Raw genomic sequence first — 15,090 nt, 5'->3', positions numbered from 1 at the left:
TCAGGAGAAGTGTGGCCAGCAGGTCGAGGGAGGCGATTCTGCCCCTCTGCTCTGCTCTGGTGAGACCTCACCTAGAGTACTGCATCTAGCTCTGGAGCCCTCAGCACAAGAAGGACATGGAACTGTTGGAGCAGGTCCAGAGGAGGGCTACAAAAATGATCTGAGGGCTGGAGCACCTCTCTTATGAGGACAGACTGAGGGACTTGGGGTTGTTCAGCCTGGAGAAGAGAAGGCTGCGAGGAGACCTGATTGTGGCCTTTCAGTACCTAAAGGGGGCATATAGGAAAGATGGGGAAAATCTTTTAATAGGGCCAGCTGTGTCAAGACAAGGGGTAATGGTTTTAAACTAAAACAGGGTAGGTTTAGACTAGATTTAAGGAAGAAATTCTTTACAATGAGGGTGGTAAAACACTGGAAAAGGTTGCCCAGAGAGGTAGTGGAGGCCCCATCCCTGGAAACATTCAAGGCCAGGTTGGATGGGGCTCTGAGCAACCTGATCTGGTTAGCAGTGTCCCTGCTCATTGCAGGGGGTTGGACTAGATTGGACCTCTAGGGGTCCCTTCCAACCAAAAACATTCTTTGATTCTATGAAAGTTCAGGAATAATTAAGGGCATAAGCATGTAATGGGAAGGTAGAGTTAAACTGACCACTAGCCAGCCATCAGCCGTGGTCACCTGCTCTGTCTTTGAAGTAGAGCTCATCAGTATAAGTGGCCTTCATTCTTATTGCACCAGCCTACATGCTGATTCTACACTAAGACATGTTTTACATCAGTGTATAAATCATATCTGTGGAGTACATTATCACTGTAATTAACAAAAGCTTTGGAACAAAAAAGGTGATTTCATTCATGAATTAAAACTGCAAAGAAGTGGAGAAACTTCCATATTTTCTGCACTTGGATTAACACATGTATTTTTGTCTTGCATCAAATCACATTATAATTGTTATAATGATGACATTCAAAAACATCTAAAAGTATTATACTGGGCAGCAGGGAGTGTTCATAGCCATAGATATTTTAGTTTTCATTTACATATATTTACTTTTCCAAAATATTAACTAAACTATTGGTTTTGAACAGTGCCCTAACATACCAATGCCACTATTTGACACCACTCTTCCAAGTAGCATGTAATATTCCTAAAGGTTTTTGCTAAAGAGATTGATTCATATAAATTCCAACAGAAAAGTATGACAGAAACTTTGAGTTTCAGGTAATTTAAATGCACATCTACATAGTTAACCACACTGGCTCTAAATGTGGCCTAGTTCTAACTAGTCGAGTTATAAAGCAACAGGTAGATATGGAGAAATGCAGCAGATAATGCAAAAATGGAGGCAGTACCTGTGAGAATCTGCTTTATTAACTAAAGTTTGTCCCTTTTGCAAGGTACTTGCTGTGCAACCTTTAATTGCTTCCTGTAATTCCTCATACTTCATTGTCAAGATAGGCAAATGTAAGCCTTCTGAATTAAAGATTTTAAGGTAATTCTCAATACCTTCAAGACCATCGAGTACCTGAAAAAAAAAAATTTGTTGTCAATATTTCTATTTAAAATGTCCATTCTTTTACATAAATAGATTATCGGTGGACATTTAGTATTTGACATTTCTTCAGAAATGAAAAGCAATATTTTAATTTAGGACCTGATATTGACTTGCAGGTCACAGAAGAACAAAGGTATAAATCAACAAAATTTAATAGAAGTATGGGCATGCAAAATAATGATTACTGTTTGAATTTAAAACTATTCTGTTTTTTTAGCAATAATAAAGCCAATTTGACATACTAAAGCAGAATCAAAATAATAAGGGTAATACAACACGTTAGTACTCAAAGTTTTATTGAAGTGCGCTCTTTAAGAGTTTTACCAGAATTCTTCTTTTTAATGTTTTAAATATATCAACTGTATACCCAACAAGTAAATTATAATTAAGTATGTATTTATTTAAAAGGTAGGCTTTGATTTTGCACATATGCACCTTTAGTTTTGTTATACCCATTCTGTCTTTAGTGCAAGAAGTTTCTCATTTAAATACCAGAACTGACAGAAGTACTGTAGAAATACACTTGTCTTTTTAGACAGAGTAAGGACAACATTGCAATACTTCATTATTAAAGTTAGTAAATACTAATATTAGTAAAGTAGAAATATGCCCAAACCTACTGTGCATAATTAACATCATAGAGTAGCACCATATTCTCTTACACACATTTTTTTGTCGCTCTAAACACAAGCAAAATGTGAAATCTTAATAAAGCAAAGCAGTAGACAATGTCTAGTAGCATTAATTCCTCATTGAACATATACATTTATGTAACAAATCAAAAATATAATGACTATAACATGGACTACTCTGTACATATTTTTAAAAGGAAATCAACTGTTTGTACAACACCAATCAAACTTGTGTTCTGACTGCAATTCTCTCTACATATTCTCTAAGTTTTAGTTCATTGAATAATTTTGCAGACTTACAGTCCAAAAATACAATGCTCTTGAAGTGTCAGTTCATCATCGAGAGAATTCAGAGACACAACAAAACTATATACATGCTAAAATGCTATCCTTAATTATGTCAATTTTAAAATTATTACATCAGAACAAAAAAAACTTTGAGGAAGACTATATTTGACTTCAAAGACTTTTGCAAAGTTTTACATTCATAAAAAATTGAAAAGTGAAAATTCAATGAAATTCTCAGGGGACAATATGATCCAGCTTGCTATAGCATATTAAATATGAACCAAGAACTCAGCAGCTAAGAATAAACATATACTGCTGACTCAAATAGCAAGGAGAGATGCCTGAACCCTTTCAAACAAAAGAAATCTATGCAAAAGAAATTAAGGAAAATACAGAAAAGAAGATGAGCAAAATAATTCAACTTCTATACACAATGGATTTAAATAGGACATGCATACTATTTTACTGCCTCTTCTGGGTTATTTTTCCTTGCAGAATAAAGGATTCAGCATTTAAAAAAAAATATATCCTGACCATACAAGAAAATTTTCTAAGAACAAGAACACTCCCTCAGAGGAGGAGTGTAATTGAAGGAAGGACTTTTCATAAAATATGAAATCTGTTTAGTCATCACTAAGTATAAAAAAGGTCATAAACTTTGGATCAAGACAGGGATTACAATTACCTTTGGAAACTCATAGATTCATGGACCTGTGAGAATCTTAATGATTTTCTTCTATAAATAGAGGCCACTCACATGAACTCAGGAAGTAAGCAAAGTTCATTTATTTTGTGTGATAGATTCTGTATAATGAATTCCAGTCCTCAGGACCATACTTAAAAATATTGTTTAAAGAGTCATAGGAAAGCTATGAAGTGTTCAAGAATGATCATGGATTTATAAGCATTTCAGAAGGACTTAACCACTCAACCAGACTCATTACAAGTATTACTAGTTAGCATATTTAACTAGGTAAGCAGCAAATTTAAGAATGTGTTTTGAGTGTTGCTAAAAAGCAATAGAGAAATTTAAAATTAATAAATCAAAAAGGTATCTATTACTGCCATTGTTACATTTATCAAAGAGCAACATGATCAGAATGGCAACTGGACAAGAGACTATTTAGAATACATCAGAATGTAGCCAAATGTACACGAGAACTTAAGAGCTCAAACACAATGCAAGTGCTATACTTCTGTGCTTTTATTTTCATAAATTCATTAAAAATTAAAATTACAATGACATAGACAAGATCTAAAATGAGTTCTCTTTGATTTAGTTCAAACCAAATAATACTCTATTTTTCTCATTTGCTTTTACACGTAAAGCATGTCCAGAGGTTCAGGCTTACCCTGAGAACAACTGAAAATATCTCTTTTCTGAACTAAAGCAATTATAGCATTTTGCTTACTCTTACACACAACAGGTGTAATGGCATGCTGTAGAGACACACTTGATCTAGTGCTTTCTTTGGCAGGCACTTCCACAAAGCACATCCCTCTGTTCTGAAAAGTTGCTACCTTTGCTCTCAAAGTGATAGACCTATATTTGCATAGCTTCTTGCCCAAACTAGAAGGGGGTTGACTATCAGCAACAGTTTTAACGCCGTTTCCAACAGCTCATCTCAGATTCCTTAATATAAATGAAATCAAGAAAGATCAGCCTTACTGCAGCAAAAGTTATCTATCACTTCAAGGGTCTGTAAATCATTTCAGCACCAAGCGTTGTTGACATGTTGTTAAAAAAGTACCAAAGGAGCATAATACAGGTTAAAGACAAATGTGACTACAGCCCCACCTGGTGCTCAAAATAAAAACTAGTGCAGGCAAAATCTTAAGGTTATTTTTTCAGCCCATTTAATAGACCTATGATCGTTGTTGGAGCTATCCTTGGAAATGATCTGTTTTTAAAGCTTCTATAAATGACCTGCAAACAGTATGCTTAAAAAAATACAAAAAGACTACCTGGTCTTTGGACACCTCAAAATACAAGCTTTTCTAACTAGTTTTCTAACTAAAAGATTTTAGAAAAAAAGCTTGCATTACTAATACTACTTGATGTATGTGCCCTTGAAGAACAGGCTTGTTGTAAAAAGTAAACAAAGTTTGGTCTTTAATGTCAAAGGCCACCTTTTTAGTGGAGAATTTTCAGATGTTGCACTTGATTTTCAAAATCATCAAACACTTAGAACTCAGTGGGACGGACACCTTCAGACAGCAGAATCTAAGCGCTTAGTATTTCCAAAAAGCACACAAACCCTTGTTTTCTTTTACTTCAGTGTAACAGGCACCACTGGCTAAAGACCTGATGTTTCAAAAGCTTTGTGTCCCACATAAAGGCAACAAAATTCAGAGCACATTTTTTAAGATAGCTCTCTCATCTGATAACACACACAGAAAAGGCTTGAGTAAGTTCTCTACTGACATCAAGGACTGATGAGACAGAGGGTTCTTTGCTTAATTCTTCTGCTCTAACTCAAAGAAAGTTCCTTTAACAAATTGTTGTGTATTAGAATGTGATAACAGAACTTGCCAAACAAGTTACTAAATTACTTCTTGCTTTAACTAAAGAATATCATCCAGTTTGCAGTTATGAAAAATTGAATACAACTGTAGTAAATTGTTCCAATAGCTCATGTCTTCAGTGTTTAAAAAATATGCTCTATTACCAGTTGGAATTTGCCAAAGTTTGACATCTGTGGATTTTGTTGTCTGCTGGATAGAAAAATCATATGCTATTAAACTTTCCTTGCCCATATAGGTGCTTATAGATCACCTGTCTTCATTACCTACTACTCTTACATAAATTACAAATATTATAAGCAGAGAAATATCAGCAATTGATCCACAGTACTCCACTGGAAGCTCATCTGTTGATAAAAATCCCTACTTGTTTTCCATTCTTAAGGCTTAAACCAGATTTGGCTTTGGATTGGCTTAAAGTGGCTTGAGGATTTTATATTATTCATTTTCAACATCAACACATGAAATAGCAGTAATATAACCTTACAGAAGTCTGTTATAACACTATCTCCACCTTCACCTTATTTGGTCTTCTTGTAAAAACCTATTGTTAACCTCACACATATCAATGGATTTAAACAAAAGATAATGAAGCTCCGTCCATTTTTATTAATCAATGCTTCTATCAGCTGTTCCCATGAGTTTGCCCAACCTTGGTTTTAGGTTGAAAACTATTAAATTTGCTGTGCCACCTCAAATTCTAATGTTTTGGGGGGATACTGGAAGTTTTCAAGATTTTACAGCACTATTTCTTAAGAGGGGGGAAAAAAAAAGAAATCTTACTCAGCTTACTTTTCACCTCCCTGATCAGTTTCTAGAACATAGTGCAAGGTAGTGCCAAACTGGCATCAAAACAGGGCTTTGATTTTTATTATATGGGCACACATCCACTACAAACTGGATTACAATAATTTTGCTTATACCAGGGAAAACTGTTCAGAGGATCATCTAATTTTTGAAAAGATTAATTCCAAATTCAATCTCGTCTCTCAAGAGGAAGACTCAGAAGCAGTACAAGTGAATACACTTTCTGTAACCAGCCTATAAATATTTTACATTTAACTGGGAGCATTTTTCAGCAAAGAATAGACACTGGATTCCTGAAGACTCATTTTGTTTCCATGTAAAAGCACACTTTCACCATTTTCATTCTACTTTACTGAATGTGGCTGAATCTCCAGTCATTTCTACTATGCCTATTATTCCATTACCATTTTATTTCCTTCTACATGCATTTCTTTGATTGTATTGTACTCCCATATAGTGATTTTTTTCAATCTTCTTACATTTTTTTTTATTTCAGTCTTTTTTCTTTATTTGAACAATAAGCTTTACAGCATTTGTTTACTGGAGACCTATTAAAATTCCTCCCTGAATTAGCTTAATTTAAAATTCATTATATATATTTTTAACTGCAATTAAGTGCTACCCTGTAACATCATAGAATTTGAAAAAAAATATTAATATCTTAGGCCCTCAGCCAGTAAGAATATCAAAACCAATCTAACTACATAAAACTATGTGATGACTAGTCCAAAACAACTTCAGAAGATGACTGAAGAGAAAAACCTGATATTTTTGTTTTGGTTTAGGGATTTGAAGAGAAAGTCTGCAAGAATATTCTTTCCATGCACACATTGGAGTCAATAAAAAAATTGAAAAGAAATTATGAACAGAACTCTTGAAAGTGTATTAAAGTATTCAAGCGTGATAAACAGCTTATATTGTAGAAGAAAAAAAGTATTGGAAGTATGATGCAACAAAAATTAATGACCAAATTTGTGAAAACAATTTTCATACAAGTAGTTGTTACTATACCTGATGTTTGAAAAAGTAAAAATTTAGTTTTAAAATATTTCTTTTTGGTCATCAGTGATTTACCCATTTTCATCACATAAAGTTAGGAAAAGACAGAAAACTAAACAGACACAGTAGTCAAGGCTGCTTACATAACCCACACAAAACAAGCAACATATATAATTCAATAGATAGGTAAGCCCCTCTTACCCTTCTCCTGTGAGAACTGCAAGAATCTAATTCTGAAATCTGAATCACTGCTTCTCCACATAAACACATCAGTGATGGGAATTATTGCCTACATACTATCTTGCAGAATTCAGTATATGTGTTGGCCTTAATTCGTCATTTGCTGTGACGAAGGGAGTTTTGTGCTTTTTTAATTGGCCACTTTGGTGTTACATCATGTCTAGACCATGTAGTATATGATGTGCCTGGTATGAGGAACTGTATATTGTCCTTGGTTTTTCTCATTTCTGGTTATTAATTAGCCCCTGTGGAGACCACTGCAACTATAAACATTGTTTCTGGTATCCATACTAGCCTGTAACAGTTTGGGTATTTTATACCAGCTCCTGTATCTTCATACCGTATTATACCATTGTGACAGAGCTCATGATCTTAAAGACCAATTTTTGGCAGATAATATTTCCCAAATGCCTTATTTTGGAAACAGACTGGTCTTCTCAATATACTTTTTTTTCAAAAAAAAAGAAAATTTTAATACATTTGCCATTTTGGATAAAATTTTGAGGTGAAAGCTCATATTAAAGGGTAATCAGATTTGTAATTTTCCATTCCAAATTGTTTAGCAAACTCTGTTTGCATAATCCCATGTATATAAACCTTCATGAGCACACTGACAGATGTATTATCAGGTTATTACTACAGACATGGCTTCTTACCAACCTTGCCAGCAGTATGAAAAAAGTCATTGGCCTCTTGTAGCAGGGCTTTCCTTTCTTCCATATGGAAGCACACTTCTTCTCGCAACAGACAGATTTTCTGATTTGAAAGCTTTAGCTGTTCTTTTTCTGTATAGTCCTCTGAAAGCAAGATCTTAAGTGCTTCAGCTTCCAGTTGTTCCACAGTGGAATTCCATTCCTAACAGGAAAAATTCCATTTTAATCAACTATGCATAGAAAAGTAATATACCTGCACAATAATAATATAAATACTGGAAAACATGTATTGCATTTATCGTCCTGAAAGTTATCATCGTTTAAAACAGTATTTCTGCTAGGAGGGATTTCTCAGCAAATTATGGTTTTAGTGTCAGAGTTTTCAGTGGTGGCATTCTACAGCATTTGACACAGTTTCACAGGCAGAAGCAGCAGTTACTAGTGTGTCGGCTGGGAAAAATAGTCTGGATAACGTAAAGGCAAGAAACTTCTACTGAGTAAGACCACACTCTCATGACAAACAGCCCCTTAAGTCCAACTATTTATCCAAGAACAAATTAAAATATTGCCTAGATAATAGCTGCTTCCAGTGAGACAATTTCTGCTGAGAGCTGTCTGGTAATCAATTAAATCAAATTACTCTCGCTTACAGCGAAGTGTGCTATCATCCTTGACACTCTTCATTGCACATTTTCCCTGATTTCCTACACAAAACCACAAGTCCATTCAAAGTACATTTCTGCCTTATATGACCATTAATCTTCCTAGGGCAGTGACAGATCAAAGAGATGCTTTAAAAAGGAAGATCGTACTTCAGAATTTCAAGCCACAGAGTAAGAAACGCTACTGACAATTGAGCTAGGTACTTTAAAAGTAAGATGCTTTAAAAAGGACTCAGTTGAATCAGTACAAGTTTGCATATAGATATTTTGTCTGCATTGCACCACTTGGAAGTGTATTTAGCTAATCAGAACTGATTGTCTATTTGACTCCTATTTCTTTTTTCAACTATTGATACTGAACTGACGTGTGTTTCTAGAGTACTGACCCAAATTATACACCAAATTTAGGGATTAAACATTCATGAACAAACCTTTTTTTTCTACCTTCTTTTACCTGTGATAAATGCTATTACAGTATTAAATCCCACTATCTTCTTTAGGTTATAAAGAGGCATTGAAAGGCGTATTGGACTAGATAGCCCAAACGGAAAGGAGTTTTACTTTAAGAGAGTTGAGAGAAAAACACCATTTCATCTCTTCCTGTCTTGCAACTACTGCTTTGGTGGTCATTGCTTCTTTGTTTTTCCTGTGTTTTTATAGAGAAAACTATAAAATAGTAAAACTGTTACACACTGTACTTTATCCCTGCTGTGTTTGTCAGCACTTAAAGGTGCTCATTATGCTGTTCAAAACAAAAGGAGCGTCTGATTCTGTACTGCAATTTCCCATACCTTAGGTAGTATATTTCCACCACTTCTTCTGGTAATGAATTAAATAATGAATCTTTTTGAAATTCATTTAGCATTTCCTTGAAGAACATTAGCCTCATATTTGTTGTTTCTTTTTTAGTGAAATTATTGCTAGCAAAAGACACTGTTTTGGAAGTTTTCCCAAAAGAAGTAATCTGGTTATTCGCGTATCATTTACAAACAGCAGCAATTCTGATACCCTCACACTGTCCCACTGTGCTGCTTTATCCTTCTGTGAAGTACAGTAAGCAGGAGTAGACCTATTTTCGCCTGTGTAGTTCATTGCATTCATTTTCTGATGTCGTCCATCATTGTGACAACTACTGGTGTGGTAAAAACACTTGTTCAAAAAGATTAGCAACTTATTTTACATAGACTTCTCCACCAGATGCTGTCATCTCTCTCTCCCTATTGGTATGGACTAGATCTGGACCAATGACTGACAAGTGAGACACACCCTACAGTTCCCAATATATCCATTGCCCCACATAGCCAAGCTTAAATAGCACATGGCAATTCCAACTGAAAGGACTAATTTCCTTGCTGCATTCTAGATTAATTTGAACAATTCAGGAAAAAGTTCTAGCATTACTCACAGGTGAGTGAAAAATGCACCTCAAAATGCAAAACACATGCATTCAGACTGTGCCTGTATATTCTTGTCTTGAACTTTGGATTCATTTCTATAGCTTCACAGGTCATGAACTACAGCTAAAACAGAGGGTATCGACATGGGTAAGAAAAGTAATTTTAAAATACAAACAAACCCATGAGAATAAGGAATGTGATGCCTGGTGTGATGCCAACACATAGGAACGCAATAGTCTCAAAATCATGAATTATAGAAAAATACCTTTAATCTCGCTCAAAAAACAACTACCAAGGTATAGTAAGTGATGAACCTTTCTATGTGAATTAGTCTGTGGTATTAACTGCTGCAGGTTATAAAAGAAGCAAATATTTTAGCAAATTTGACGGAAAAAAGGGATGCACATTTTACATGATGAAATGAAACCAGATTTTAACATGCAATTTTCATTAAAATCAATTTAAAATGCTATTAAATCTTAATTAGGTATTAATCTTTTTGAGGAGGAAAAATTTGAAAAAATGCTTCATGCTAATAAACATAAAAGGACTGAAATAGTAGGAATGTCTCAGATTACAGATTTATTTGATCAGTATCTCACTTTTGTGCAATGCAACACATTCCTTCATCAGGACCGGTTCTGTTTAATACCTTTATCAGTGATCTGGATGAGGGGATCAAGTGCACCCTCAGTAAGTTTGCAGACTACACCAAGTTAAATGGGAGTGTTGATCTGCTTGAGGGTAGGAAGGCTCTAGAGAGGGACCTGGACAGGCTGGATCGATGGGCCGAGGTCAATTGTATGACGCTTCAACAAGGCCCAGTGCTGGGTCCTGCACTTGGGTCACAACAACCCCATGCAATGCTACAGAGAAACTGGACACTTTCTAGTGAAATAAAGCTTCCTAGTGATATAAAAAAAAAGATTAATCTGGGGGCATAATAAAAGTAATTTTTTTAATTTTGTCTCACTGGTAAACAGCTGTAACAAAGTCTTTCTTGATTTTTTTGTGTTATTTTTCTTTCAAATTAAAATAGTCTGAGATCTGGATGCAAGAATCTTCAGCCCGTACTTTTAATTAAGTGAAACTCTGCACTGTATTATTTAATGCACAATTGCCCTTTAATGAAGTCTTGTCTTTGTCTCTCTGTCCGAAGTAATATTCAGCAAGAATGAGGATTTTGAGGATGATTAGTCTGCTGTGTTGTATTTGTTCTTTTTTACCTAAAGAATTTATCTTGGGGAAAAAAATAGTAAGGAGGTGTCTCAGTACACACAGCTTAATTGGCCTATTTATGAATAAGTTTTTTCAGGAATGACTGGTATTACGGGATAAATGGGCTTTTTTGGTCTATACCATAAACATTTCTTTCTTAGAAGTAGTAACTTTGGATTAAGACCTGAGAAGTTGTGTAAAACTCTTTACTGGAATATTCTAGGGTTAAGCTGAAAAAAGCTTGAAACACATCTATTTGACTTCAGATCACGATCTACATAGTGGATAAAGTAGCATTTAAACCACAAGCCAATTAAGTATAAAATATATTATGAAAAATACATAATATGATAAATTACCACCTCTCATACTGCAAAAATGTTTAGAACTGAACCTTTTCTGAGCCCAACTTCTGCCTATAATTGATTCATTGGATACATTGGTACCCTGTGAATATCTGAAAGGCTTTTACCTTCAATAACTACATTGCAGTATAACTACCAATATAATCATACCACTCACTCAAATTACAAATAAAACAGTGTGCATTAATACAGCTGCAAAGGACTGTGACTTGCTATGGCAATTACCATGTGATCTGTCTGTTGGGAAGTTCAGTGGATGGCTGTATCAGTGTATTTAACAGTGAGTCGTTAGGATCAACAGACAGAAAAAGTAACTCCAAGTCAGTCACCTCCCAGAAAATTGTTGAGAGATGTTAGAAGATAATGCCAGGACAGAGAAGGACCTACCAAAAAAACCACCACCACCACAACCTCAAACCATTAACAGAAAAATGATAGAAAAGGAGCACTCTCCCAAGGCAGCGAGATGGCACTACAGGAAAATCAGACAGTGAGAACAACCTGATAGATGAATGCAGATTTGCATCTGCCGCACGTGAAAGATGAATGTTTAGGTAAAAATAAAATTGCCCGTAAGGAAAAATTCTTTTTCTTTACATGCTTTGTACTAGCTATCAAAATACAGGAATGCACTAAAACATCTGCTAGGCAGATTAAATGCAATACTTGTCAAACTCCTCAATATGCCATCCTATCAGCTGGATAGCCTGAGTTTGCATCCATGCCGAGAATAGTAAAGGAGCACAGCCATCCAGGAAGGCCAGACAGAGAAGAGAGCTCCAGACAGACATTTAACTGTGAATAACTTTTCCATCTATCTAAGCATTAGCCATGAGATCTGGAGGGGAAAAAAGCAGGTAAATACAGTATTCTTGATCCTTATGTTAATGTCAACAAATATATCAATTAATACTATTAATTGATAGAAACTAGACAAAATGCAAACAATTTAGACTACTTTTCTTCATCTTTAGAGTTATTTGACCACAAAGTGGTGCTAGCAGTTCTTTTTTTTCCCCATGCCAAGCACCTCCAATACACATAGAAATGGAACAGCAAGCAGTTAATCTGTGCCAGCAGATATCCCCACTGAAACATGATTTTCTAAATCTGCCTCTCCTCTACTTTCAAATCTTGAGGGGGCTGTACGTGTGTCCATTTAATGTTTGGGAAGTTTGAGGGCTTTTTTTTCCTATTATGAATCCTTGGGTTTATCTCTGGTCTTGATTATTGTACAAGATAGCGATAATGTCTTTAGCAGTTTCACCCTCTTAGCAAGGTGAGGTTCAAGATCAGATGTCAACTTGAGAACCTAATAAACTATTCTCTTTTCTTCTTTCAGCCCAGTCACATAGGTGTTAAAATCCTGTCAATCCTTCTTAGGCTAGCTTCTGGACAATTTAAGCAAATCGTTTGTCCTGTTCGCCTTAATGCAACAAAACAGTTAAGTGAACACGTGTGTATTTTCTTTGTATGAAACTGTTCAGATACCAGAACTTTCCACTATCTTACTCCCCATGAGAAAACTTACACCTGCTCTGCATGCCTATTACAAAGAAACTTTTCACCATACCTTCAAAGCTACAGTATACGTATGTATGAAATGTTACTTGAAAAGATTCATTTACACCACTTTAGATCCTAACAGAAAACATTAAAGAATCAGACATATTAAAAAATTGCTCAATAAAATACAAGTGGATGAATTTTGGAGCACTGATGCAGTTTGTTGTCTTTCTATTTGAAAAGATAGACTTAATTTCTACTGTAAAATTGTCCAGATAACATGGAATGGTACCATAGCTACATATAGTGGGTGTTTAGTGGTGGGGGAGATCCCCCAAATTTTCCACGTGAAGCTGGCAATATTTTTATGAGTGTTTTACAGTTTTGTTTGTTTTTTCACATGACTCTTGATTTAAGGGAGAATGTTAGTCCTTGCAGAAAAATCTCATATAACAAAAATCAAATTAATAGAAAATAATCTTGATGACTCTGTACCACAAAAGTGCCAGGCAAATACCCACATGTGTGGTGATCACATGCATGCGTATAAAATCTACGTCAACCTAGAGCTCCAAAAAGGGCTGTCAAGCATTGGAACAGGATGTCCAGGGAAATGGTTGAGACCCATCCCTGAAGGTATTTAAAAGACATCTAGATGTGGTGCTTAGGGACATGGTTTAGTGGTGGACTTCGCAGTGCTAGGTTAGCAGTTGGGCTTGATGATCTTAAAGGTCTTTTCCAATCTAAACAATTCTATGATTTTAACAGCTTCTCAGAGTGAATACTTCACGTAACAGCATTGCAGCTCAAAAACACATACAAAGTCAAAATACTTCAAATCAGCAATCAGATGCTAAAGGCCTGTGAGTTGCTGAATATTTAGGGGATTTCATGTTCAGACATGATGTATCTTAGAAGCCTGGTTTTGTTTAGTAAGCAGAGATGTCAACTTCATTTCTAAGTTGTTTTGGATTTCAGTGTATTCCAAACATACAGACAAATACCACTTTGTGCAGATAATATCTAATATTAATCTCTCTTATCTAACAAATACTTACTGGAATACACATTTGATTGGTATACTTTATCTTAATTTTAAAATCAAGATACTGGGCTCCTCCTTTATTCTGGTCTCAACATCTGCAGTTCAGTGCTATAAAAACTAAATGCACAAAACCCCATAACTCAGCTTTCTGAAATATATTTGCAGTATTCAGTTCAAGCTGGCCACTCTTTTTGCACATCATAAGCATAAGCGACATGTTCAGTAACATCCACTTCAAGAATTTCATTTCCTTCTCCTAGAACATGCTGCTGGCATGGAACAGCAGAAGGCTAAAGGTAAGATATTCTAAATCATAATTCATATGGATGTGTAACAAAAATTTTTAATGCTAAACACTTTTAAATGATCTTCAGAAAAAAAAGCAATTCAGTAAGATGATATGAATGATCTATTACATAATGTATGGGAGAAGAATTGTTAGGTGAAACTATAATAATAAGTATTATAATTGCAAGTTATTTTCTGGATGCTCAACCATGAAAATGATTGATTATTATACAAAAGTAAAATGCATATTTTTCTCCTTTCTGATGATACTGATGATACTTAGAGTACCATTTTAATTCAGACAGCAAATTACAAAATAGCCTTTCAGCACTGAACATGGGGAAGATTAATGATCATTTGGCTAGTTCTAAAATTCAGCAATGCTTTAGGACACCCCAAATATTTTTGTGGGTCACTATTTCTCTGGAAACTCTCCACACAGCTTACTCATTTACTGTTTATCTTCCACTTTTCTTGTGCCAAATGTCTGTTCAGGCTTTGCAGCAGAATTTAGCTGTTCATACTCATCTTCCCTAGATGAAGAAAATGTGTTTTCTGACATGCTGTTTGGGGAAGCATTAGGAATATTACTATATTCTGCTTGCATGACAACCCTGAAGCACTTAACTGTAAATTATGCAAACAAACATGTGACATTTAACTACAAAGCTTACAAGGAAACAGAACTGTGAACAATCATAAACCTGTTAGTTGCTATCAACCCAGTAACCTTTACAAAGATTTTTTTTTCTATTGGAATGGGTTTTGGATGGAAAAGACCTAGCTGGCCATCTGGGTTATCCAAATATGATTGCTTCAAAATGATCCTGACCCAGCAACAGCACTTCCCTGATGATAGAACAACTGAGGTATCTAGAAAAAGGTTCTAAATATATGCAATTTACATCATACAAA

General features: G+C 35.1%; 1 protein-coding gene across 1 annotated transcript in view; it reads right to left on the bottom strand.

The window, feature by feature from the left end:
* Positions 1-15,090, bottom strand: part of CCDC141 (coiled-coil domain containing 141) — a 101,402-nt gene that overhangs the window by 48,989 nt on the left and 37,323 nt on the right. The window contains exons 7-8 of the mRNA XM_035901443.1: positions 7,702-7,896; positions 1,350-1,522 (exon numbers count right to left, since the gene is read on the bottom strand). Coding sequence (XP_035757336.1) covers positions 1,350-1,522; positions 7,702-7,896 — 368 coding nt within the window. The remainder of the gene's footprint in view (positions 1-1,349; positions 1,523-7,701; positions 7,897-15,090) is intronic.

This window comes from Egretta garzetta, unplaced genomic scaffold, assembly GCF_000687185.1.
Source record: "Egretta garzetta isolate BGI_Z169 unplaced genomic scaffold, ASM68718v1 scaffold539, whole genome shotgun sequence".
Lineage (NCBI taxonomy): Eukaryota > Metazoa > Chordata > Aves > Pelecaniformes > Ardeidae > Egretta > Egretta garzetta.
Note: the sequence above shows the minus strand (reverse complement) of the source record. Positions and strands in the feature narration are given on the sequence as shown.